This window comes from Arachis hypogaea, chromosome 10 (genome assembly GCF_003086295.3).
Source record: "Arachis hypogaea cultivar Tifrunner chromosome 10, arahy.Tifrunner.gnm2.J5K5, whole genome shotgun sequence".
NCBI lineage: Eukaryota > Viridiplantae > Streptophyta > Magnoliopsida > Fabales > Fabaceae > Arachis > Arachis hypogaea.
In genome coordinates, this window is record NC_092045.1 from 116,133,598 (window position 1) to 116,160,386 (window position 26,789).

Here is a 26,789-nt window from a genome sequence, read left to right on the forward strand (position 1 = left end):
TCTTGCTTTCATTTGTAGGTAATAAAAAATTAAACTCTAACTCATTTTTATAGGTACCTGTCCATCTATACTTACTTTTATAATGATTAAAATCTAATAAATTAAGTTAAGTTTCAAAATTTATATAATCATCCTCATATATATAATATAAATTAAAATAAAAAATTAAATATAATATAATATTATTAATAATTTTATTAATTATTTTAATCTTATATTATATATATATATATATATTTTTTTTTTTTTTTTGAAGAAGGTATTATCTAAATCCGATCCTATCCCATTTAAGATTGGTCCCACTAAAAATTCATCTTGCACCGGACGTGTAGGTACCCGTAAATTTGAATAATGTTATCATCCCTACTCCAATGACCTAAGTCTTACTAGTAACTTTAACATCCTCAGCACAAAAATAAGAACGAATAGGACTTCGAAACTATATAATCCAACCAGGCCCAAAAAGCCAAATTGGATAGCAATGACACCATTGGATCTTAATTCGGGCTTATAGACTCATTATCCGACCTAATTTGGGGAGTACGTTGGGAGCTTCCCACTCGCAAGAGGATTTAGTATACTAAACAAGAGCTAAGCACCTATGAGCTATGATGTAAACTGCCACATTACTAAGGGTGGCAATCGTTGCGCGATTTACTATAACAAATTTACCAAAATAATAAGTGACCTTCAACTTTTTTTTTAATTAAGAATAAGAATTGAACTGGCAAATTTTTAGATGAGTATAAAGAGATTATATCATTTAAATTATAGTTTATTAGCATAAACTACTCTCACTTACCTGTAAATATTCACCTCAGATAATTTTTCAATCAAATTACACACTATTAGAATTCATATTGACTTTAACATCAGAGTTTTTTTTTTTTTAGGTATCTCAGTTGCTATATCAGGAACACTTCAAAAATTTTGAAACATCACTGCATTAGTAATAAGAAAAAGTGTTGTTCCCTAATATTTTTTATTCAATGAATTAAATATGGATAACTAAAGAATAAATAAATAAATTTGAACAATTCTAATTAAATCTAGGATCTTTTTTCCTTCGTTTAATAACCTCCATATATAGCTGACAAATTAAATTAAGAAGTTTGAGAGCAAACAAAAAATAATTTGCTAAATTAATTATTAGGAACAATCCATGAGCCTAGTAGCATGCATGATTGAGGAAGAAGGTGTCCACGTTATTTTTAATTTCCAAAGTTAGTTGCGCCATATTCACCTCTTTCATTGAATGATGACAAAAGCTTAGACAATATATTCCATATAATTAAAAAGATGAATGAAGAATATTGGTCAATTACGTCACCGAATAAACAAAAAGGCAAAAGGTCAAGAACAACCAATTTGGAAAATTAAATACCAATTTATTTGGTTCACATATATAACACAGGAATCATTGCATATTGTGTTCCCTTAGTTCCGAGCTGCACGTATCAATCACATATCATATTCCATTATTGTTCTCTCATTGAAAATACACTTCACCGAAACTTTGGCACGTTTAATCCATTATATATTTTTATCTCCAACCAAAGTATTAACAATAATTATAACAAAATTGTGACACCTATATATCTTAACTACATGCATGTGTTTTAGAATTCGTCTGCTGTGTCCCTCATATAGTAAATTTTGTCCCCACCTACCTCTAGAAATCAAAATATGAAAATATTTGGTAATAAAAATAATTTAGTCAAAATCAATTAAAATTAATTTTATTTAGTATTTATTATTAATAAATATTAACAATAAATATTAAATAAGACAAGTTTTGACTATTTTTTTTATCTTCCTAACATTACTGTTAAAATGTTTATCTACATACAGTATGATGATTGTTCAATATTAGCTAACAAATAATTTTCATTCAATGTACGAGAATACTTGTTTATTTAGTTGTTGCATAGTTTTATTTGATCAAACGATTTATTATATCGTGTATCTAGAGTAGTTTCACGTAGAGGGTCATTATCATACATGTATTATAGATTTAATATTTATATGATGATTCTCCTTGTCAAAGATAGATGATGAGATTTTTTTTTTTTTTTTGGATGTCTAGTCTTGATGATGAGGTTACACGTAAAAAAAAAGGAAAAAAAAACTAAACAAAAAATAAAATTGTTAACATTTATTGAAAACTTATTAAATATATATGTCCTTATATTTTCTATTCGGGTGCATTTAGTGAGACACTCCTTATTTGAAAGAAACAACTCATATTTATTCCCTAACATTTTTTTGGGCACTTTCATTCACATTTTTATAGTTATTATTGGCACCAACAAAATGAATCACCCTGATCTGGGTTTTTCTAAAAGAATAAATTTGAAATAAGAGACACAGCATTTGCTTTAATTTCCTCTGTCCCCACCCTCTTCCATCTTCGCTCCCATAATACAGCTAATGAATTTTCCTACCTACTCCACCTATAAGGACAAATTTATATAAATTAGCATACATATATACATACTCCTATAATTTAAAGTATTATATAATAGTATTTTTTTTACCAAATTTAGTTGTCCTAATAGTTAGTTCATTAGTTCATTTAAGCAAATATTCAGTACTGTAGTGAATTAATCTTTGGCCTATTAGATTGGAAAATACCGTAAGAAATTAAAAAATATATATAATAATATTTTTTTGCAACAAAAATAAGATAATTTCGATGATAATTAATCTATCATGTCAATACATACAAGCCTCCGATTTTCTTTGAAGACTTACAAAGTACAAAGATATTTAATTTGTAGGATTATATATAATTATATATATTTGTAAGATGTGAAATTATTTTTTATCAATTATATGATTATATCTACCATTATTTAATTATTTACATAATTAATTTTTAAAATACCTATGTGAAAATAATTTTCGTTTTTGTTAATTAGTAACCAATATACAATAACACCAAAAATATTTTAGAAGTAGTGTATGAAAGTTAATTTCGGTAGATAATACATTTTAAAACAACATAAATTATGTGCATTTGTATTCAAAATCATTTATGAATTTAGCTCATATTTATGGCAAATATAAAAACGTTTTACATGTTATAGATTATGTTTTTAAAAAAAATATTTTTTTAAAAATAATGAAATTTTTAAGTATCAACATTGTTTTGACTCATTTAATTTATACTAATAAAAATATAAAATCCTTAATGAATATAGCTAAAATAATCAACATTAACAAAACCACAAAAAGGATAAAGATAATTGAATATTACAATATATATATATATATATATATATATATATATATATATATATACAACAATATTATTTGTATATTAAAAGATAAAAATAATTATTAAAATTAATTACTAATATATTTGTATATGGATATATGTATAATTTAAGATATATATATATATATATATATATATATATATATATATTAACAACTAATTATAGCCATTAAGCCATGTTTAAATTCTTGTTGACTGCACACATTAATGGGAGGAGATTAGATAATAAAAAAATCTTCATCACAAATTCACAATATTATAGAAGACAGAGAGTTACTACTGTTTCTTCATACTTATTTCCTAGTCTTCACCCAATTGGAGCCACAATTTTCTCTCTCTCTCTCTTTCTCTGACTAAAGTTTCCATCACTTTCAACCCTGAATTTGTGCCTCTTCTTCCTCTTCCTCCATGTTCTTCAGAAAACCATCACCGACTTCTTCTCTAAATTACTATCTTCCATCATCATCAGACCTCTTCCCAAAAACCAAAGACAAAGATCCAAACATCGCCTTAACCAAACTCAACAAAATCAAGTACTTACTCTTCTCATTTCTCTTAATTGCCACGTGGCTCATTCTTCTTCGCTTATGGCTCTCACCAACCACAACCACGACCCTCACCACCACCACCACAACCACCCTCAACAACCACAACAAAACATGCGTCGGTTCATACCCATTCTACATCTACAACCTCCCTCCACAATTCAACCTCGGACTCCTCGAGCACTGTAACAACCTCAACATCTACACCAACATGTGCCCTCACGTGGCAAATAACGGCCTAGGACAACCTATCGTAACAACCGTAACTGCATTATCATCATCATCATCATCATCGTGGTTTGCTACGCACCAATTCATAGCGGAGATGATAATCCACGCGCGGCTCGAGAACCACCCGTGCCGCACGTGGGATCCAAGCGAGGCGCGTCTCTTCTACGTCCCCTTCTATGGCGGTCTCTACGCCTCCAGCGTCTTCCGTGAGGTTAATCTCACGCAGCGTGATTCCCTGGCCGTTGATCTTGTTGACTATCTCCAGAGTCTACCCTGGTTTAATATAAACGAAGGTAAGGATCATTTTCTTGCCCTGGGGCGAACCGCATGGGATTTCATGAGAACGCCCAGTGGGCCTGACTTTGGAGCCAACATTCTCCTAAACCTGCCACCTGTCAAAAACATGTCGGTGCTAACAGTGGAGCGACAACCCTGGCAAGGGAAAAATCAATTTGGTATTCCTTACCCTTCTTATTTTCATCCCAAAAGCTTAACAGAATTGATGACGTGGCAAAAGCAAATTGGTGACTCCATCAGACCTTATTTATTTTCGTTTGTCGGCGGGACACGTCACGGTTTAGAAAAAGCCAAAATACGCGACGAGATATTGAAGCAGTGTAAGAATTCTATGAAGTGTGAGTTGGTACAGTGTGGAAATGGTGCCAGCAAGTGCCATGATCCAATGGCTGTGCTCGAAGTTATGAGTAAGTCTAGGTTTTGCCTTCAGGCTCCCGGTGACTCGTTTACCCGGAGGTCAACATTTGACTCAATTTTGGCCGGTTGTATACCTGTATTTTTCTCGTCGCATACAGCGTACACACAGTATGCATGGTACTTGCCGGACGAGAAAAATACGTATTCGGTATTTATTGACGAAAATGATTGTGGTGAGGGGAAGAAGAGTATTGAGGAGGTTTTGATGGGAATTTCAAAAGAAGATGAAGAAAAGATGCGTGTGGCTGTGATAAATTTGATCCATAAGGTCACGTATATGCATCCTAACGCAAGTGTTGTTGAAGATGTTAGTTTTGGTGATGTTGTTGATATTGCGTTGGAGAGACTGTCTAGGATTGTTGAGGAAAAAATAAGTGGTAAGGATTTTGGAAGTGAGGAAGTTTAATTTGATTAGCATTATTATTTTTATTTATTGTTTTTTTCAATTGGATTTGTCCTAGATGTTATGTGTAGGTAAGAAACTAAATGTGAGGGGCTATGTTTGTCTATTTTTGGAATTTGATATGATCTGATGCTCCGAATTGTTTCATTGATATTTGGAATAATAATGGGAAGTATCAATCAAAAGATCACTACCTTTTAAGATTCATTGCTACTTTTAGTTTTGTATCTTGCTATTTTTTTCGTTTCTTGTGTACATATTTTTTAGTCTAATAGGATAAAAATTAATCCACAGTAGATTTAAAAAGTTTATTATTGGTTAATGAATTTTTATACTCACAAAATGAATGAGTTGACTATTTGACCAATCCAAATTAGTTGAATCTTGGATAGATTATATATGAACTAGTGTTCTTCAAAAAAAAAAAAAAATCATTCATTTTAAAACAAAATAAAATCTAGCGGTATGTGTGTTGGAGTTATTAGCTCAACCTCATAAGTCATAAGGTATGTGTTGAAGTTATTACTAGCAAAAGCTGCGAATGAAGGACATAGGAGTAAATTAGCTTCTTCTTTAATATGGGGTGTGACGGAGTGTGCACTTCATAGGGTATATTTATCACATGCTGCTTATCTGGTTTGTAAGGTGTTATGTGATTTTTTGTTTTATTTATTTATTTATTTATTCAATCGATTGTTAAGAAATAAACTTTACTACATGGGATTTCAATTCTCTCCATAGAATTGACCTATTACAAACACTTCATGTGGTATTGTTATTATAATTTATAATTACTAGTATGTTAATTAATATTCCATAATTCACTTTTTTATTGAATGTGTGTGAAAATATTAAAGGTGAAATCAGTCAAAATAATAAATACATTATACTCTTATTAAAAAATCTTCGATTTAAATTTTAGAAATTTATGGGTACATATGATGAACAATATTTAAAAAAAAATAAAAATCGTGTATCAAACACCATTGGCTCCCTATAGGTAGTGCTAGGGAGCCAATGACTTAAGTGTACAATGGGCTAAACCTTTGGTTTATGAATAAAATGAACATCACCCACACTATCCAGAATAACCATCCGAATACCAGGGATAATAAACATCTCATTTCATAAAATCACTCATCCTAAAAACTTAAGTTAATTTTGGAATTCATCAAGGATCGAACCCTTGACCTTTCGAATCTAGAACTCTAATATTATGTCATGAACCCACTCATCCTAAAAGCGTAACCTGACAAGATAATGTAACACTAATGGTCATATCTCTAATACTTCCTAAACCTCCATTGTACACATTGTATGCTTAGACCATTTCATTTCATATATTGCCCGTTATAAAGTAAAAAAATGGGTGGATGGGGTTTTTGGTCTTAGATTTGGGTCAAAATCTGGGCCTGACCAAAAAACAAACTGAACGGTATAGACCCGACCCCGGATAAGAGAGGGTGGGTGGGTTTAAACGACAATGGGAACTGGGAAGAGAACAACACCCTTTTTGGGCCCAAATACCCAAAATGGCAGGTGACACCATTTTTTCCTAGCCCATGACTAAGGTAGTACTAGGCCCATAAGTCCAAACAAAAAAAAATTGTGATTTAAATATAATTCATAATAGTTTTGAACAAAATTGTATAAGCAGAAACTGATCTGTAAATATCCTTTATTTAATATTTGTAATTTGTTGAATATATGAATAACTGAAGACAAACAAAATTCGTGAATAATAAGTAAAAAAGATTCCGAAGCACGCATATCATCATCAGCACATGCATAAGCAATGACTCAGATGCTGGCAAACGCTGGTTGTATGGGCTTCTTAATAAGAATCTAACTCAGATTATTATTGAGAGATTCACGAGCAACATCCCCAGCAGTTCACTTCATGAGAATCTAGCCACTCAAAAGTTTCTATTTTTCACTAATTTTTCCTTTCTAAACAGGTAACAACTCAATATATGGCATTGCTTTATGTACCAAAAGAATGCATGACATTAGGTAGCAGTCGGTGGAGAGACAGAAACGGAAAGACTGAGATTTAGAGACAGAGACAGATATTGAAATAAATTTCAGTACTCTATTTGGTGCAAAATAGAAGTGAGAAATTGAAACAAGAATGAAATTCTAATTTAATTTGTACAAAGAATAAAATTGGAATTAATTAATTGAAATGAGGGTATTTTAAATATAAAATGTTATTAAAGTTTCGTCTTCATCTCTAAAAATTTTAATCCCCTGTATCTTTATTTTTTGGAGGTGATGAAATACTAAAATTTTAATAACAAAGACAAAAATTTTAGTATTAGTCTTTGTCTCAATACCTCAAAACAAACACTACTTTAGTATCTTAAACAACAAGCTTTGCAAAGAAAAACTTCTGATATATTTTTCCAATATTATGTTATTTTCTTTTATTACCCACTTAAATTATAGCTAAGCTAGGTAAAAAATCTTCCTTGTATGAAAAATTAGATAATTTTATCTGAAAAATTCAATTTGATTAATTGGCTTAGTTTAATATACTACAAGAATATCTGTTACAAAGACAATTTTCTTAATAAAAAATATTAAAAAGATAAAAAAATAACTAAAATTTGTGTTATTTAACATTTATTAATTTTAACAACACTTAATAAATACTAAATAAAATAAATTTTAACTGCTTAGCTAATTTTTTTTTTTTTACCAAACATTTTCATTCTTTGACTTAATCATTTTACTCATTAGTCTTTATTCAATTTAAAGATAGTCTAATTAGTAATTTTAGACCCATTTTTTACCAACCTTGTCAACCATTGATTTTATCTTGATTCCTTTCAAAAAAAAATTCCCTTATAGTTCTCATTGGTCCCATTCATTAGGTCCATGTTCACATGTTTAGAAAGTACATCCCTCAAGTAAATCCAAAGCCAAGTCATGCAATGCAACTAAATTTAACTGGCAGAACTCAGAACTGAAAAAAAGTGTTTATATTATTAACCAATATGCTTTGGTTTTGCTCTTCTTGAATTGTTGACCCTGTGAGACAAATTCAAACATAAGCCTATCCCATTTCAATAGCAAATAAAAATAAAAACAAAAAAAGAATCACTGTGGCTTTGTTTAGTAGCAGTGTTACTCTAAATTTTGAAGTAGAACAACTGGTCCAGCAATAGAGACAAGAGCAACAAATTAGCAAAATACATAAAATATATATTGTGACACACCTTTTGCTAATACAACCAAATTTGTCATACATGCATGGGGACCTTGTCTTATAATAGCCAAAACTATATAACATCAATCATAAATAATTAATAATAAGGCTGTAGAATCACGATACAAAAAGCATATTTAACATAAAAACAGAATATAATATATGTAGTTAATTATGAAAAAGAGCTTGGAAACAAATGGGATAGATCTCAATAATGAAGCATCTCCTTGGCTTGGATAGGCTTGAACATTTTCATGTACCTTGGCTATACCGTTATATATATATATATATATATATATATATATATATATATATATATATATATATATATATATATATATATACATATATACTGACAAATCTGTTAAAGACTAGTGAATGTAAATGTGATTTTTTTTTTACATCATAAATTTGAAATACATTGTTTTTTTTACATCATAAATTTAAAATACATTGTAAATTTGAAATTGCACTTGAATTTAAAACTGTATTTATTTACAGATATAGAACACTGAAACACTTAAATAAGGACTAGAAATATAAAATTATGTTTGGCAGATAAAACATGAATAAAGATATTATGTATAAAAATATTGAATTAGTATACTTTATAGAAAAATACAAAAATATTAACAAAAAATACAACTTATTTTTTATTTTTTTATTATTTATCAAATTTTTATCATTATATTTTTTTATGAAAAAAATAAGAATAAATTAAGTTTTCATAATCTATTTTTCACTAAACAAAATATAAGAATATTAATTTTTGGTCATGTTTTCTGAACCAAACATAGCCTAATTGAATTAGGGTTAGCATGAGTGATAAACTAAAAAGTAAAAACTCAAATTATATCTCACACAAAGTGAGTTCGAGTCATACTTAATCGATATATAAATATTATTTTAAATATTTATTAAACTTAAGGACATACCCTAATCTTAGTGGAATAACTGATACCGAGACCAACTAAACTTTTATATATTCAAATTCATATAATGCATTTATATAATTATCCACAAGAATTAGAATTATTTCATATTTCCCTCTCTTTTGTTCAATGCACAATTAAGTGGCTACTATGCAGAAGCCTTGTGACTTGAAAATCAACATTAATGATGAGGAAATCTTCCTTTTGAACAAGGTACTCAACCTATTCATTATTATTTATATTTTCTCTTCTAATAATTGTTCTTAGATCCAAAGAAAAATCAAAAGGTGAAGACTGAAGAATCTAGTTCATCTTATTTTGCAGGAGGTTATGTCAAAATTCAGTGGAAAAATAGAGAGTCAAATCCAGAACAAGAACAATAATAAGATGATGATTGAAATGAATGATTTCCCATGTGGTCCAAATGGATTTGAGCTTGTTTCAATGTTCTGCTACAACAATGGCAAGATTCCAATCACAGTTTCCAATGTCCTTATCCTCCATTGCAGTGCACTCTACCTTGACATGACTGAAGAATTCTTCACCAACAATCTCATCCAACAAACAGAAAATTTTCTTGACAGAATCTATCATTGGACATGGAATGACACACTTTTGAGTCTCAAGAGTTGTGTTTCATTCCATTCCTATGCAGAAAACTGTGGAATCTTGGACAAGATCATGTTTGCATTGTTGGCAAAGATTGCTCTGAACTCTGATCCAAGCCTACTTCTGTTATCTCCTTCTTCGTCGCCGTCGTCGCCAGAAAACAATAACAAGAGGTTTTCTTTTCAGGCAACACCAAAGACTATAAGACAAAGTTTTCCAAGTAAAGCTTGGTGGTTTCAAGACATGGATTCTCTTCCTCCAATGATTATTGATAAGTTTCTCAGATGCATTGGCGGTTACAAGAAGCATAACAACAACTTAGTCCTCACAAGGTTCCTAATTGATTATCTGAAGAAATCAGTTCCTCCAAGTAGAAGCAAGAATGGTGAGTATTCGAGTATTGCCGAGACAGCTGCTTATGGAGTCATATTTGTTGGGAAGAACACATTTTCTTGCAGAACACTTTTCTGGGTGCTAAGGATTGTGTCTTGTTTTGGGCTTAGTGAAGGATGTAGAATGGAGATGGAGAAATTGATTGGTGGGAATCTTGAGCAAGCAAGATTGGATGATTTGTTGGTGTGCGGGAACCATATGGGGCTGTATTATGATGTTAATTTTGTTATAAGGTTAGTTAAATTATTTGTTGAGAGCAACAATAATAATAATAGTGAAAGTTTAGAGAAAATGAGGAAAGTTGGAAGGTTAATTGATAAGTATTTGAGAGAGGTATCAGCAGATCAGAATCTGAAGATCTCAAAGTTTCTTGGAGTTGCAGAGTGTTTGCCTGATTCTGCTAGAGATTGCTTTGATGGCCTCTACAGAGCCATTGACATCTATCTTCAGGTTAGTTCATCAAAATCTTTAGAAAATTTGACATATTTTACTATTTAAGGAAGATATATTCATATGCAGATAATGGTAATTAAGAGCTGAACTCGGTGCAGTCAACTTCAAGTGAAGTTAATAAATAAGAGTTGTTAGATTCAAATAATTTAACGGTTTTTAACTATCAATTTCACGCAAAATTGACTGCACTTGAGTTTTCACTTAATTAAGATGATAATATTTATTATGTTAAATAATTTAATTAAATATATCTATTTAATTGATTTTAATTATTATTTTTACATAATAATATTTTTATTTAAATAATTATTCTACTAAACTGCTTAATATAATATGTGTATTATCTAATTATTATCTTAAAGGCAATTTTATACATCTTTATGTGGATAACCACAGTCTATTTTTACCTTTTTTTTATTTCTTAAACAATCACCAAATATTTTTTTTCTTAATGTCTTATCATCACTAGAAATTCTTACGAAAGTAAAATTTGTTTGTCCAAATTTCAGTTCAAAATACTGAAATTTACCAATTTGGCTCAATATTATTATTATTATTATTATTATTATTATTATTATTATTATTATTATTTTGTATATCTATGTCATTGTCATATAATCTGTCATATATATGGAAATGCAATCAATCATGAAATAAAACAAAAAAAGAGGATAAGAAGGTGCCCGCCAAGAAGGGAAACGAATTTTGCCAAATGTCTGTATTACTCTAAAAAATGTTGTACATACAAAAATTTAAATAATCTAAAGATCGAAAAAAAAACTGCATACTCTTATAGTCTTATAAATGTATACATAATTAAAAAGTTTTGTTCAGTTCACTAATATTATTTTTGAATAATCTCTCCACAACAATTACTTCTTTTAAAAATTTTAATTTTGTAAATGTATTGCTTTGATGTTAGTGACTTAGTGTTAATAATATAATTTTTATATTTAATTTCTAATTCAATTTTTTCTTGGTGGAACTATTCAATTTGCAGTCTCACCCAATGATTCCATTTGAAGAAAGATCAAGATTGTGCAGATGTCTTAATTATAATAAACTAAGTTTTGAAATTTGTAAAGATCTTGCAAAAAATCCAAAAATACCCCCAAGAATTGCAATGCAAGCACTTATTTCCCAAAAAGCAAAAATTCCACAAAGTGTTTTTGCAGTTAATGAAAAGGGCATAATGGACCATTCACAAATAATCTTGTACAATGAGTCCAACACAAACAACTTGTTCTTGGAAGAGAAAGAAGACATGAGACTAAACTTAGAAAGCATGCAATTAAGAGTAAGGGAGTTGGAGAAATTATGCAACCAAATGAAGAATCAAATGTCAAGGTTTGGTGTCAATAGTAGTAATAATAATAATGGGTTGCTTAGTCCTTCTTGTTCTGGAAATGGGCATAGATTCTGTTGAATAGATATTAGTGTAAATTCTTGCTTGGTTGTTTATATATGGCTAAGATATATATTGATATTTCATTGAATTGTATAAAAAATTGTATTGTAATTTTGATTTTTTTTTTTTTTTGAGTGTTTAACCATACGTATATATTATATTGTAGTACTTGCAGGGTTTAACATTATATGAAATATTTAGTTACGTAAAAATGATATTATTTTTGAAAATAAGGTAACAGACGTGGTTAATTGTGTTGTTCGATCATTCTATTGTGTTAATAAATTATGTGATAGTTAACTTATATTATTGATGGTTATATATCAAAAATGACATAAAAATTATTTTAATTTATATTTTTATGTTTTATAATTATAAATTGTTTGTTCCACTTCAAATGTTAAGCTCTCTCTTAAAAAAAACGGATGAAATAAAAAAATTCTTTCATCATATATGATGATACTTAAAAGTTAAAACTACAACATAACTTAAATTATGAATGAAGCTAAAGAGTAATTGGTGCATTAAGCTTTATTGTTGATAAATAAAGTGGAAAATTCCTTTATCATAAATTAAAGTAATTGGGGTTTTGAGGTTTTAGCACGGCCAGACATGAATTTAATAGTGGCATTTGGTGTTTCTCATGTACATGTTCACCTATATTGGGCTTAGACTTCTTTATTGAAAAGAAATTACATATATATATATATATATATATATATAGCAAAGATAAAGAAACTTGAATCTGCGATTTTTTAAGTGAGTATGGAAAGATTATACATTTGAGTTATAATTTATTGGCTTACTAAAAAGAACTTATACATTATAGAATATAGAGTATAAATTATATCTATAACATTTTTTATCACTAAAAAATCATTTGATATTATTTTTTATATAAATCAAAATTGATGATTATATATAAATTTAAAACGCACATGAACATGAGAGGATAGAATATAGTTCTATTGATATTCATTTTTTTTAAGATTTAACGATACTAAATATACACTAAAATTAGCTATTAGTATAAAATAATATTAAAATATAAAATATATATTAAAAATAAAGTAAATATATCTATACACAAATATATTATTGTTAATTTTAATATATAAATAATATTTTTATAATTTATATATATTGGGTAGATTATTGCCAAATATACCAGAAATTTTTGTATTTTTAGATATTAATATTTAATATAATAAAAAAATTTAATTTTAATAACCAATAATGTAAAATAATTATATATATATTTAATTACGTATTAATGTATTATCACGTTAGTAAATATAACTATTTTTAACGATTAATATATGAATGATCATCGTCTAAATAAACAAACATAACTAAATATTGTATACAATAATTTAGGCAATTCAGCCTATCAAAATTAATCACATTAAATTTTTTTAAATATATGGTTAGTTGAATGAAAAGAAGATTCAGAAAGTATCAAATTAGAAAAGAGGATGAAATAAAAAATTGACAAAGAGTAAAAGATAGAAAAAAATTTAGGAATATTATTAATAAAATAGTCTAATGAAATTTATATATAAATAATTTTTTTATGGACATAATATATAATAAAATTTAATGACATCTTTTGATTTATGTAATTGATTTTATTTAGTGAGATAAGATTTTGTTGTTGTTGTTATGGTTAGTTGAGTGAGACGGTTTGGTTGGTGTGCCAATTGGCCAAAGCCTTGCTTAGTAGGTGTTTGATTGTTTCTAAATAAACAAATGAAGATTGGGATTAAGATGGAAAGAGTCCTAATTGGACGCAAATTGGAGCCTAAATCACGTCATGCAATGCATGTTGTTATTATCTCATTTGACTCCTTGCCATTGTCAACACTCTTATGCAAATCAACCAGTCCCCACTCCCTACATCATCGCCACATTCCCATGACATTTGAAATTACAGACATGCCCCTAAGACATGCAATCTTTATGCTTAGTCCACTCTTGATTGTCAAATCCTAGGGGCATTTCCGTCACTCCGCACACCAAATAGGGCCAGTTAGGTGCTGTCTCCACCGGCATCAGTTGGAGATTCCGTTATTTTGCGTCTCTTTTGGTGCCAACACATCGGATTTATCGTTGCAAACTTCCAATTACGCGTTGAAAATAGGCCAACAAACACTTTTTTATTAAGGAGAATTGAAATGGACCAAACACTAGCAAAGGTAAATGCTGATTAATAGTTTAATACAATAACACTTTCCATGAATAATAATAATAATAATAATAATAATAAATGTATATCATCATTCTTATTTTAATTTAGTAAAAATTCAGGTGGTTAATTTCATGTCAAATTGATAGTTGAGAATTGTTCTGATAAGGATACTCTCTTCGAATTATAAATCGGTTTCACACTATTTGACTAAATTATTATCTATTTAACGATCCTTAACTATCATTTTCACGTAAAATTAACTGCACTTAAATTTCTACTTTTTAATAATGTTCTTTTTTTATAAATTCATACAAAATTACAATATAAAAATATCAGTTATAATTAGAGTGAATATCTCATTCAACTCCTGATAATTATCTCGAAAGAACAACGAAATTCTCAAGAAAAAAAAAACACCCAACTCGGTTTCTAATCTTTTTTTTAGACTGATTAACCCTTGTAAAAAAATAACATTAATTTTTTTTTGACATAAGAACTAATCAGTCATATCAAAATAAATCTGAGAAACTGAGTTGGTATTTTTTTTTTGTCAAATACCTCGTTATTACTTGAGGTAAGTGTCAAAAGCTGTTTTTAATTTTTCTCCTATAATTATATATAGAATGACTTTATCATTATCCTTATAATAGAAGCAACAACATAAGAAATTTTCAAAATAAATCACCATAATTAAGGCATTGGTTAATTAAGAATTTTTGTTTTCAATTTTTAATATATTATTAATATATTCAATGCATTAAAAACTTAAAATATGTATATTTTCTGTTAATGATTATCTTAAAACGTGTCTTTAAAGCACTTATTAGCAAAACACTAAAAATATTAGTTAAAAGGAAAAACTGAAAAAATTTAGCTCCTTCAATGTATTCAATATATATAATTTTTTTTAAAAAGTTACATTTAATTTATATTTTTCATTCAAAATTTTACTTATAATGTCCATGAAAATTGTGTGAGGTACTTATTAGCAATATCCTTCTATTACTATAAAAGGCAGACTAATTACTTTTCAATTAAACTATAATATTTTTTATCATCCAATGATTGACTTCATTTTATGGTAATACAATTATTGACTTGGTTAATGCACCATTTAATTCCCGTCAAAATGAAAATAATTGTACCATTTTATGGAATAAGAAAAGAACATATATTATAAAATTATTAATAAATTGGTTAAATAAAATAATTAAGAATGGAAATGTCTAATTTTTTTAATTCATAAAGAAGTTTAAATCATTTCCCACTTCAGGCAAACATACAATTAAAACACTCATTCTAGTAATGTACTAATAAAATACACATATTACAATCACCTATACCATCAAAACAAAATTAAAATTAAAGATTTGACAAACATAAATACATATTAAGGTTATTAATTGAAATTTTTATTAAAAATATATAAAAATAAAAAATAGCTAACTTGCACATGTTAAAAATATAATAATAAAATATTTTTAAATTTTTGATGTAATTAATACATTAAAAATATATAAAAAATAAATTTTCAATAATTATTAATTAAATATTTTTTTATGATATTTAAAAAAAATGTTAGAATTTTAGGAGAACATTATAATTTTTGGCTATTAGTTAGTTAGTAATGTTTAAAAATATGAGATAAAATATATTATTGAGTTACTAGTTAGACTAAAAAAATTAAATTAACAATTAAATAATAAAAAATAAATAAATTCTAACAGGATTGCTACACATCCAAGTATTTTTTTTTATCGAAATCTATTCAAGTAGGTCCAACACCAACAAAAACTACTCTCATTAAAACAGCGTCATTACACGTGCTTTTTCTTCTTCTCTTCTCCGCGCTTCTTCTTCTTTCAAATTCAAATTCATGCATACCTCCTCTTCTTCTTCTTTCAAATTCACGCATACCTCCTCCTCCTTGTGCACGCAGATTCTTCTTCTCCTCTTTCGTTATTGTCATCACCAACAACACCAATATTTTGCTAATGGATTATTTTTTCAATCAAATTGAATGGAATGCAATTGCTGAATTGAATTGAATGGACGCAGGTATTCTGAATTGAATTGAATTGATATATCTAATTTGTAGACACGTGTGTTTTGAATTTGATTTTATATAATAGATAATGTTCCGTTCATTTATTACTATACAATTGTTTCACCTTAATAACGTGTTCGCTTCATTATGCAGAAAATTGTTTTAAATTTGATTTTATATAATGGATAATGTTTCATTCATTTAGTAATATACAATTGTTTCACCTTAATATTCGGTTTATTATGAATTGAATTGAATGGATGCGGGTGTTTTGAATTGAATTGAATTGATAATTTTTAAATTGTGGACACACGTGTTTTGAATTTGATTTTATATAATGAATAATGTTTCGTTCATTTAGTACATAATGTTCCGTTCATTTAGTACTATACAATTGTTTCACCTTCGATTCATTATGCATAAAGCTCTTTTAAATTTGATTTTATATAATAGATAATGTTTCGTTCATTTAATACTGTACAATTATTTCACCTTAATAAATTTATGAATTGAATTGAATATACCCAGTGTTTTGAATTAAATTAAATTGAATTGATAAAAGAGGAGGAGAATAAAAAGGAAAGAAAAAAATCTGCGTGTACAAATTTGGAAGAAGAATAAGAGAAGAAGAAGGAGAAGAAGAAGAAGGGAAGAAGAAGAACCGCAAGAATTTGGAACAAGAAAAAGAAATAAGAGGAGAAGGAGAAGCAAAAAGAAAATGAGAAAAAAAAGGAGAAGAAGCGCTTAATTTAAAAAGTTACAATAATTTAAATAGACTTAGACAAAAATTTTATTTGAATGTAAAATTTTATTCAAGTTCTAATAGCTCTAATAAATTTTTTTTAAGAATATACCTTTAAAACACAAGTCAGCAAAATCCAAACAAAAAAGTAAAAGACATGTATTCTTAGCTAGCTAAATCTTAAAATTAAAACACTCGTGAATTCCACGTGCAGTGACACACATACATGATGAAGTGATGAACACACCACGCTCTTCCCATGGATAGAGCCAAGCGAACTTTAGTTTGGTTAGTAGTACTTTTGAATGAAAGAAAATTCTTGAAAAGTTCCAAGTAAATGTATATTAATTAGATCATCATATGAGTATTTTTCTTTCCATAGAAAAGTATAGAAAACGTAAACACTCAAATCATATCAATAAAAAAGACCACGTCTGTCTCTTCCCCCTGTATTTCACTGACCCCTTCATCGTACTCCCTCAAATCCGTTGCTTCCATTTTTAATTACTATCATTACTTAATCAAATTACTTAATCAAATCCCACCCTATTAAAAACCCACCACTCCCATCTCAAAGCATCCTCATCACTACTCCAACCTCGTTTTCTTCACTCCTCGGTTTTCCCAACGTAACCGTTTTTTTTCTTCTCTTATAGTTTTGAACACTAATCTCCATTCGTAGATAGCATAGAAGAAACAAACAAACAAAAAAAATGGGTTCTGAAGTGGAAAGTCCTATTCCAAACGAAAACCATGATTCCAACGGTAATAACGTCAACAACGACGTGACCGTTACAAAAACTCTAACAATCGTGCAACCTCATTCGCTTCTCCCGAAGCCAGCACCACCAGCTAAACTTAACAGCAATAATCGAAACGACGCCGTTTCGCGTTTGGCAGTCGGGAAATTCTTCCGCCAGCGCAGCAACGACTTGTCGTCTGCGATCTCAAGAGGCATCTCGTCAATCAAGCAATCCATCGAAAACGACGAGTCGTTTAACAAGAACGACAAGGACTCTAGTGGCGACGTTACGGAGTTCAATCTGCCGGGAGTCAAGGTGGTTGTGACGGATAAAAAAGAAAACGACGTGTCGTTTTCGACGAAGGGACGAGTGATTAGCTTCTTCTCGAGGTCCAACTGCAGGGACTGCAGCGCGGTTAGGAGGTTATTCAGAGAGCGAGGATTGAGGTTCGTGGAGATCAATGTCGACGTGTACGTGGAGAGAGAGAAGGAGCTGGTGGATCGGACGGGGAGCAAGACGGTGCCGAAGATCTTCTTCGACGGGGAACTGATCGGAGGGTTGGTGGAGCTGAACGTGATGATGAGGAACGGCGACGGAGAATTGCGGCGGCGGTTGTTGAGGGAGGAGGGAGGGAAATGTTCCGGTGCTGACGCGCCTGCAGCGCCGGCATACGGATTTGATGATGACGTGGCAAAAGACGAAGAAGAAGAAGAAGAAGGGGAGATGGTGAGGGTTGTGAGGGTGATGAGGCAGAGATTGCCGATTCAGGACCGTTGGATTAAAATGAAGCTTGTGAGGAACTGTTTCAGTGGGACCGACTTAGTGGACTTTCTCCTTCATCATCTTCACTCTTCTCGTCCCAAGGTACGTTAATATATAATAACTATTTATTTTATTTTATTTTATTTTTTAGTATATTTTAAGTAATACAAAATTGTTGTACTGTTGATATGATATTATTAGGATTAGTTTGGTCAATGTTTTCAAATTTTGAGTATGAAATTAAACTTTGGTACACATTCTGAACTTTCCCATCAGTTATCACGTTTTGGTGTATGTTGATTTTTTTTTAAAAAAATTTAGTGTACATGATAGTTATTAAATTAATTATTATATATGTATAAATATATAGTATTTAATTTATATTTTATATTTTAGTATACTATACGAGTGATTAATTTAGTAATTGATTTTGATGATTGATTATCTTATAAGAAGAATGCTAAAAGAGCTAGTAAAATTTATTATTTTTGATTTGTAGTTAATTAATAATATTTAAAAATATAGATTAAAAATATATTATTAGATTGTTAAATTGAAAAATTAAATTAATAACAAAAATACTAGCTACCAATATTAAATTCCGCCTAATCTTGAATTTTTTCATCTTATAATTTGGCCAATTATTTTCATTGTTTTTTAATTACAATAGAAAATTAGAAAAGAACAACTAGGGGCCTAGCATAAGTGGTCCTAAGTACTAATGAGATCAAAAGTATAATAAACCAAACAAAGCCTGTTGGCTGGTGGGGGAGTCCCAAAGATATATGGACTCATTCCATTGACCCAAAATGAGAAAAATGGCACATGGGTTTGAATGATTGATTCTTTTCTCGACTGTAAAATTTTCAAAAGTTTGGGTTATCACTTTCTTAATTTGTAGGATTAAACATAAACTTTTATGAAAGAGGAGTTGGTACGATGATTCATTGATTCATGTTAAAGAAGTTTATAAAAGAATGAAAACTAAGATATTTTACAATTACTTCTTAAATAATTAGTAATAATTCAATCCAAATAATTATTTTTATAATTGTTAAATAAGTACAATCCCGATTTCTTTATAAACAAATAAATTCTGCAATATAAAAACTTTAAAAATAAAATACCAAAATGAATTATTTATACTATAATATTAAGGCATATATCCTTATTTTCATTTCTAACAAAAATTTCCAGGCTGTGGAGATTGGAAAACAATTGTGCCAGAAGCACTTCATACATCATGTTTTGGGGTAAGAAAAGAACTCTCTGAAACTAACTATACATATACATGCACCATATATAAGGGACACTCTTAGTCTTATAGTGATTTTCTTATATGTGTTTTCATATGTAGGGAAAATGATTTTGAGGAGGGAAACAACAATTTCTACAGATTCCTTGAGCATGAACCATTTATCACCAAATGCTTCAATTTCAGAGGTGCCACAAATGATAGTGAACCAAAGGCTGCAGCTGAACTTTGTGACAGGATTACCAAGATTATGTCAGCTATTCTTGAGTCTTATGCTTCTGATGATAGAAAACATGTTGATTATGTGGCCATTAGTAAAAGCGAAGAATTTAGGAGGTATATTAAATGCTTCAAAACACCACAAATACTAAGTTTTTTTACTATGAATGCATAATTTGCAAATTAACAAGCCTACTCTTGGAAATGCAGGTATGTTAACATGACCCAGGATCTTCAGAGGGTGGATCTGTTGGAGCTATCAGAAAACGAGAAGCTTGCTTTCTTCTTGAATTTGTATAATGCAATGGTAATCCATGCTGTGATAAGAGTAGGAGTGGGGCAAGAAGGTGCAATTAACAGGAGATCCTTCTCTGATTTCCTGTATTTGATTGGAGGACATCCTTATTCTCCTAGTACTATCAAAAATGGTATTCTCAGAAGTAACAGAAGGTCACCATATTCATTAGTTAAGCCCTTCAGCACTGGAGACCCTCGGTTAGAGGTAATCTGATTTTTTTTTTTATTTGTTATATATTTCTTCTGGTTGGTTCAAAATTCGCAATTATATATATCAAAGCTTAGTTGGTTTGACATAATACGATATTGATCTTATGTTTTGGTGAATTTTGTTTTTATTTTTTTTTTACCTCTAAATTAAAAAAAGAACTGTTAGAAAAGTTTTCTTAAGCAGGGTAACATAATTGTATTGTATGTTCTGTTTTGCTTTGTTTTGAATAAGTGAGACACACACTTAAATAGTAAGTACTAATCATGAAACTATATATACTCTCTTAAAAGTCAAATTCATAAAAGAAAATTATCTACATAAAAATAAAAACAGTGCTGCAGCCTCAGTTTGTGTTTTCCAAATTGATTCACTTTTTTTCACTATAATTAAGTGAATACAAAGTAACAGTAACTTATTATTTCTAATTGCAGCTTGCTCTTCTGAAAATGAATCCGTTAATTCACTTTGGAATTTGTAATGGTACAAAGTCAAGCCCAAAAGTGAGGTTCTTCTCACCCCATAGAGTTGCAGAAGAACTGAGAGGTGCTGCAAGAGAGTTCTTTGCAAATGATGGAATTGAAGTTAATTTGGAGAAGAGAACCGTTTATCTAAGTCCCATTTTCAAGTGGTAAGCAAAATTTTTCCCTACTTTTCTTTAATATGGAGTTCATTAAATTAGTTGCATGTAAAGATTTTTTTTTATGCTTTTAGATGGTTTTTGCTTATTTAAGAAATATTATTTATAAATAAAAACAATTTAATGGTAAATTCGTAATTACAAAATTGGCAGGTATGGCATGGATTTTGGACAAGAGAGAAACATTCTAAACATTCTAAATTGGATGATAAGTTACTTGGATCCAAATAAAGCAGGCCTTGTGACACATCTCTTGAGTGATGCTGCTTCTGTTAATATCTCATACAAGAATTATGATTGGTCAATAAATTCTTGAGTAGTAGTATTGAACAAATTTTGATTCATCTCCTATCGCCACCAAATTCTTGAGATGTTCATTGTAATTTTGAAGGGTGTGTGGGACAACATGTGTATATATATCTTTTTACATGATAAAAATTTATTGATGGTTGCATTCAAATTAAATCCTTCAAGTAAAAAAAAAAGAATTTATCCGCTCAATCTAATTTTTGTCATGTCATTATTGTCTTAACTCTGCATGCATTTACTAATATTAACAGCAACGACCAAAATCAAATATTTAAAATTTACCTGAATCAATAAAAATATAAAAAGTAGCTTTTTCAGGCATAAATTATATTCCATAATTTCAAGAAATTTAATTAGGTCAATGGCATGAAACAAATGAACCTTTTCATGCATTCAAAGATTGTGACAACATGTTGCTTTGCTAAAACCACACATAAAGGAAACCACTAACATACCTACATCCTAACCCTCTCTTGACATCCTTTAATTAATATAAAGAAGCTCATCAATTAATCACCATTGCATTCATTTTTTTATGACATATTACTAGGTTCTTAAAAATGGGACAAGAGACAAGCCCTTCATTAGAATGCAACATGGGAAGTTTGGTGCTATTGATGTTAATGTTTGTTTCATGGATGCTAATACATAGATGGAGTCAGAGGAACAATAAAGGCCCCAAGACTTGGCCTTTTCTTGGGTCTGTGATTGAATTGTTGATGAACTATGATAGGATGCATGATTGGCTTGTTCAATATTTGGCCAAGTCAAAAACTGTTGTGGTTCAAATGCCATTTACAACCCATACTTACATTGCTGATCCTGTTAATGTGGAACATGTGCTCAAGACCAATTTCAATAACTATCCAAAGGTAAAATCTAAATGACATCCTTTCTTTTCCTTTCAATGATGGGTACTAAATTCTTAGTTGAGAATTTGTTTGGAAGATTAAACTTATTTCAACCATAGTATATTTGTATAGTTGTTTTTGTTTTATATAATCATTTATATGAAAATAAATTATTTACTAGTATTACTAAAAAGTGGTTTTGAGATAAAATTACTATAAAAAGAGGCTTGCTAACATATATATAAAAAATTATATTTTAAATACATTAAGTCAGTAACTACATAAAAAATTAAAAAAATTTCTATTATTATGCTCTTAAAATAATGCAGGGTGAAGTGTATCATTCTTATATGGAGGTATTGCTTGGAGATGGGATATTTAATGTTGATGGTGAACTTTGGAGGAAACAGAGAAAGACAGCAAGCTTAGAGTTTGCATCAAGAAATTTGAGGGATTTCAGTACAAAAGTTTTCAGAGAGTATGCCTTAAAATTATCTACCATTCTCTCCCAAGCTTCTTTCCTCAACAAAGAAATAGATATGCAGGTGCCTACAAATATTTACATTCATTAATTTATGGTCTTATTTTTATGATTTTACTTTAACTCTTCATTTTTTGTTTTGATTTTGATGGATAATTCGTTCTCTAACCAAAGTAAATTATAATTCAATCCTCATTTATTAAATGTTTAATTACTTCGTCGAATTTTCAATTAGATCTTTATTTTTTTTTTCAATTGGGTCCATAATCTATATACCATATCAGATTTTGTAATTAAGTCTCTGTCGTTACAAAAACATTGAAATCAACTGAATATTCTATTAAATAAAATAGAATATTCAGTCAAGTATTAGACATATTTATTTTGTTTAGTGGAATATTCCGTTAATTTCAATGTTTTTGTCACGACATGAACTTAATTACAAAATCTGATATGGTATAGAGACCCAATTGAAAAGAAAAAAAAAATATAGGGACCTAATTGAAAATTTGGTAAAACTATGTATACCGACAGAATAATTAAACTTTATAAAAAAAAGCGGCATTTTTCATGGATAAAAACCAAATTGTTATTTTATTTTAATTAGGGACCAAGTTGGCCAAGAAAAATAGTAGTTAGAAACCAAATTGGGTATTCAATCTAAAAAAATATTTTGAATACAAATATTTTTAAAAGCATTTGATTTAGGTATCTATGGTTATTTGTTAGTTTCTAATTCCTATACTAAATCTAAGCCAAATTACAAACACCAATTTCCAATTTTGTAGGAGTTGTTGATGAGAATGACTTTAGACTCCATATGTAAGGTTGGATTTGGTGTGGAAATTGGAACCTTGGCTCCTAATTTACCAGAAAATTCTTTTGCTCAAGCTTTTGACACTGCAAACACCATTGTCACGCTTCGCTTCATCGATCCGCTATGGCGAATCAAGAAGTTTCTAAACATTGGTTCAGAAGCACAGCTTGAAAGAAGCATGAAAGCCATTGATGATTTCACTTACAATGTCATTCGGAGAAGGAAAGCAGAGATAGAGCTTTCTAAAAACAATGGACAACAAAGTAAGGTATATATTTATACAAATTAGTCCTCAAAACTTCGAATTATAACAAATTAGTCCCTGAAAAATGTACGTTATATTACAAGTTTTCGAAAAATCATAATACTTTATTTCTCTAAAAATCTTAAATTATAACAATTTTAATACATCATTGAAGTGTGATAAATTGGTTTTCATTTTTTTTCTTGTTAAAATCAGATAAAGCATGATATATTATCAAGATTTATAGAGCTAGGGGGAAACAATGCCACAGACAAGAGTCTGAGAGATGTTGTGTTGAACTTTGTGATCGCCGGCCGAGACACGACGGCGACAACTCTGTCGTGGGCGATATACATGGTGATGACACATGCTCATGTTGCTGACAAGCTTTACTTGGAGCTCAAGACATTTGAGGAGAACAGAGCAAAAGATGAAGGTGTTACTCTGAATCAATGTGACATTGGAGACTCTGAATCATTCAATCAAAGAGTGGAGCAATTTTCAAAGTTTTTGAATAAAGATTCATTAGAGAGATTGCATTATTTGCATGCAGTCATTACAGAGACACTAAGATTGTATCCAGCAGTTCCTCAGGTATGTACCTGCATCTCTTGTAATTTTTTTTTAACAAGAAAACTCGATACAATATAGTAGAGCGAAAGAACATAAACAAACAAAAAAACAAAACTAAAAAAATAAATCTAATACGCTGTTATTTCTTATGTTACCATCAACAGCAAAAGGAATTTACATGACTTCATTCTTTATAGTTCGAAAACGACCTATTAATAATTTTCGCAATACTTGATTTTTGTTCTAAAATATCTTTTTGTTTTTTTCAGCCAAACATTTCAAATAACCGCAAAGAATCACTTCTTACACTTCTTCCTACTAAAAATTTTTCTCCAACTTTTAAAATGTTACATTGTGTTTGGAACAAGATATAGTCTATTATTAACGACGGTTTTAAATTGCAGTTAAAATTTCAAATATAAATATATTGTGACGGCATAAGGTGATATACTTTGCAATCTAAAACCATAAATTCGATCTATTTTCAGTGCAGCCTTAATTTCTTGTATGATATATCAATGGTTGAATGTAGGATCCTAAGGGAGTGTTAGAGGATGATGTGTTACCAGATGGAACAAAAATAAAAGCAGGGGGAATGGTAACATATGTTCCATACTCTATGGGAAGAATGGAATATAATTGGGGACCTGATGCACCTTCATTCATACCTGAAAGATGGTTCAAAGATGGTGTTCTCCAAAATGAATCTCCATTCAAATTCACTGCTTTTCAGGTAACTTCATCACCCATTCAAATATTGTTATAGGATTGCACATATGTGATGAATTAATTATTCAAATATGGAAACAATTTCATGAGTTTTTTATCTTATAAAATGGTAATATGTTTAAGAAAAGACAGTTTTATTAAAAAACAGAACTAACTAATCATAAGACAAAGGGTCGACTCCAAGTCATTGTTTTTTTAACAATTTGGAGTCCAACTTTTATTTAACATTATTATGGATACGAAAATAATTAAACTCGACTATCAACTGCACTTATTACAAAATATGATTGACTACAAATTTAAGCAAAGAGACGTAATTTTAAAAAAAAAATTGTACGATTTTTTCGATCTAAATAAAGTAGGACTTCAGGAAAAAGATTTGATTTGAGTAATCTAACAAAAAATTATCAGAGTTTTAATTTTTTTTTAAGTAGAAAGACATAAATAATATTTTAAGTATGGATTTTTCAGGGAGGGCCAAGGATATGCCTTGGGAAGGACTCAGCATACCTACAAATGAGGATGGTGATGGCTATTTTGTGCAGATTTTATAAGTTTAATTTGGTGGCTGGTCACCAAGTTAATTATAGAATGATGACTATTTTGTCAATGGCTCATGGCTTGAAGCTAACCATACAAAGGCGCCTTTGATCTATAATCTCATCACATTTTTTATGTGATGCAATAAATAAATAAATCTTTCATAATTAAGATTTTCATTATTATTTATTTGCATGATGCAGTTGTAGGTGTTGCTTCTTTCATTCAAAAGAGAAAGAAAGAGAAATGAATTGAACTAGCAATTAAGGGGGCCAAAATAACAAGTAGTTCTTGTTCTGAAATAAAATAATGTAATATGTAACCTGAAATCAAAAGATAATGTCATATACTAACTAAATTTTTCAAACTTCAAAACTATTTTATTAAGAAGAATGTTTTACTCTTTATATATCTCTCTCTTATACATTTATATTTTTAATATTACAAATAATGATAAAATATAAAAAAATAACAAAATTTTCTTTTATACTATAAAAAGATGAAAAAAATAACTTAGTATATAAAAAATAATACAAATATCATTTTTCTTCATCAAAGGGATATTATTAGAGAAATTTGAATAATAAATAGATACTATATAATATGTTATTAATTAATATTAATGCTAATTAATAGTACTTACGATGACATAATCAACAATACATGATATGAGAGTATTTTTTTTTTTGAAACAAAAAACTCAATACATTAAAGTAGAACATTGATAAAAAAGTACTAGACAGTAAAATAAACTAAGCATCATATGGGAGTTTAGTTACCAAAATACATACAATGATGACAAAAGTAAACTCCAAACAGTTATATTAGTAACCAATATGATAACACAAAAGAGTATCAACCTAAAGATGAAAACAAAAGCCTTAATCTTGTGCTTCATAGAACAAACACACAACCTAACTATTTTGATTTTACAGTTGAAACTTCAAAGATAGGATTTTGGTCAT

General features: G+C 29.2%; 4 protein-coding genes across 4 annotated transcripts; all 4 read left to right on the plus strand.

The window, feature by feature from the left end:
- Positions 1-3,457: 3,457 nt before the first annotated feature.
- On the plus strand, positions 3,458-5,380 carry LOC112717065 (probable xyloglucan galactosyltransferase GT17). The gene has a single exon (XM_025769165.3). It carries the CDS (start codon positions 3,689-3,691, stop codon positions 5,174-5,176), a length of 1,488 nt encoding a protein of 495 aa, XP_025624950.1. The 5' UTR covers positions 3,458-3,688; the 3' UTR covers positions 5,177-5,380.
- A 4,020-nt stretch (positions 5,381-9,400) lies between these two features.
- Positions 9,401-12,290, plus strand: LOC112717066 (BTB/POZ domain-containing protein At1g50280). The gene is made up of 3 exons (XM_025769166.2): positions 9,401-9,529; positions 9,641-10,768; positions 11,772-12,290. Exons 1-3 carry the CDS (start codon positions 9,467-9,469, stop codon positions 12,195-12,197), a joined length of 1,617 nt encoding a protein of 538 aa, XP_025624951.1. The 5' UTR covers positions 9,401-9,466; the 3' UTR covers positions 12,198-12,290.
- A 5,237-nt stretch (positions 12,291-17,527) lies between these two features.
- On the plus strand, positions 17,528-21,745 carry LOC112717067 (uncharacterized). The gene is made up of 6 exons (XM_025769167.3): positions 17,528-18,763; positions 19,859-19,914; positions 20,019-20,252; positions 20,346-20,637; positions 21,075-21,271; positions 21,434-21,745. The coding sequence occupies exons 1-6, from the start codon at positions 17,870-17,872 to the stop codon at positions 21,594-21,596; spliced, it is 1,836 nt and encodes a 611-aa protein (XP_025624952.1). The 5' UTR covers positions 17,528-17,869; the 3' UTR covers positions 21,597-21,745.
- A 156-nt stretch (positions 21,746-21,901) lies between these two features.
- LOC112717069 (cytochrome P450 704B1) lies at positions 21,902-25,988 on the plus strand. The gene is made up of 6 exons (XM_025769168.3): positions 21,902-22,461; positions 22,770-22,985; positions 23,710-24,006; positions 24,199-24,576; positions 25,088-25,288; positions 25,756-25,988. The coding sequence occupies exons 1-6, from the start codon at positions 22,150-22,152 to the stop codon at positions 25,933-25,935; spliced, it is 1,584 nt and encodes a 527-aa protein (XP_025624953.1). The 5' UTR covers positions 21,902-22,149; the 3' UTR covers positions 25,936-25,988.
- The last annotated feature ends 801 nt before the right edge of the window (positions 25,989-26,789 follow it).

What these genes read in the sequence shown, in the direction of transcription:
- LOC112717066 (XM_025769166.2), top strand. Translation starts at nt 9,467, where the DNA reads ATGCAGAAGCCTTGTGACTTGAAAATCAACATTAATGATGAGGAAATC. An exon ending in AAATCTTCCTTTTGAACAAG is followed by an intron (nt 9,530 to 9,640) that starts GTACTCAACCTA and finishes CTTATTTTGCAG; the next exon opens with GAGGTTATGTCAAAATTCAG. An exon ending in CCATTGACATCTATCTTCAG is followed by an intron (nt 10,769 to 11,771) that starts GTTAGTTCATCA and finishes TTCAATTTGCAG; the next exon opens with TCTCACCCAATGATTCCATT.
- LOC112717067 (XM_025769167.3), top strand. Translation starts at nt 17,870, where the DNA reads ATGGGTTCTGAAGTGGAAAGTCCTATTCCAAACGAAAACCATGATTCC. An exon ending in TTCACTCTTCTCGTCCCAAG is followed by an intron (nt 18,764 to 19,858) that starts GTACGTTAATAT and finishes AAAAATTTCCAG; the next exon opens with GCTGTGGAGATTGGAAAACA. An exon ending in CTGGAGACCCTCGGTTAGAG is followed by an intron (nt 20,638 to 21,074) that starts GTAATCTGATTT and finishes TTCTAATTGCAG; the next exon opens with CTTGCTCTTCTGAAAATGAA.
- LOC112717065 (XM_025769165.3), top strand. Translation starts at nt 3,689, where the DNA reads ATGTTCTTCAGAAAACCATCACCGACTTCTTCTCTAAATTACTATCTT.
- LOC112717069 (XM_025769168.3), top strand. Translation starts at nt 22,150, where the DNA reads ATGGGACAAGAGACAAGCCCTTCATTAGAATGCAACATGGGAAGTTTG. An exon ending in ACAAAGAAATAGATATGCAG is followed by an intron (nt 22,986 to 23,709) that starts GTGCCTACAAAT and finishes CCAATTTTGTAG; the next exon opens with GAGTTGTTGATGAGAATGAC. An exon ending in ACAATGGACAACAAAGTAAG is followed by an intron (nt 24,007 to 24,198) that starts GTATATATTTAT and finishes TGTTAAAATCAG; the next exon opens with ATAAAGCATGATATATTATC.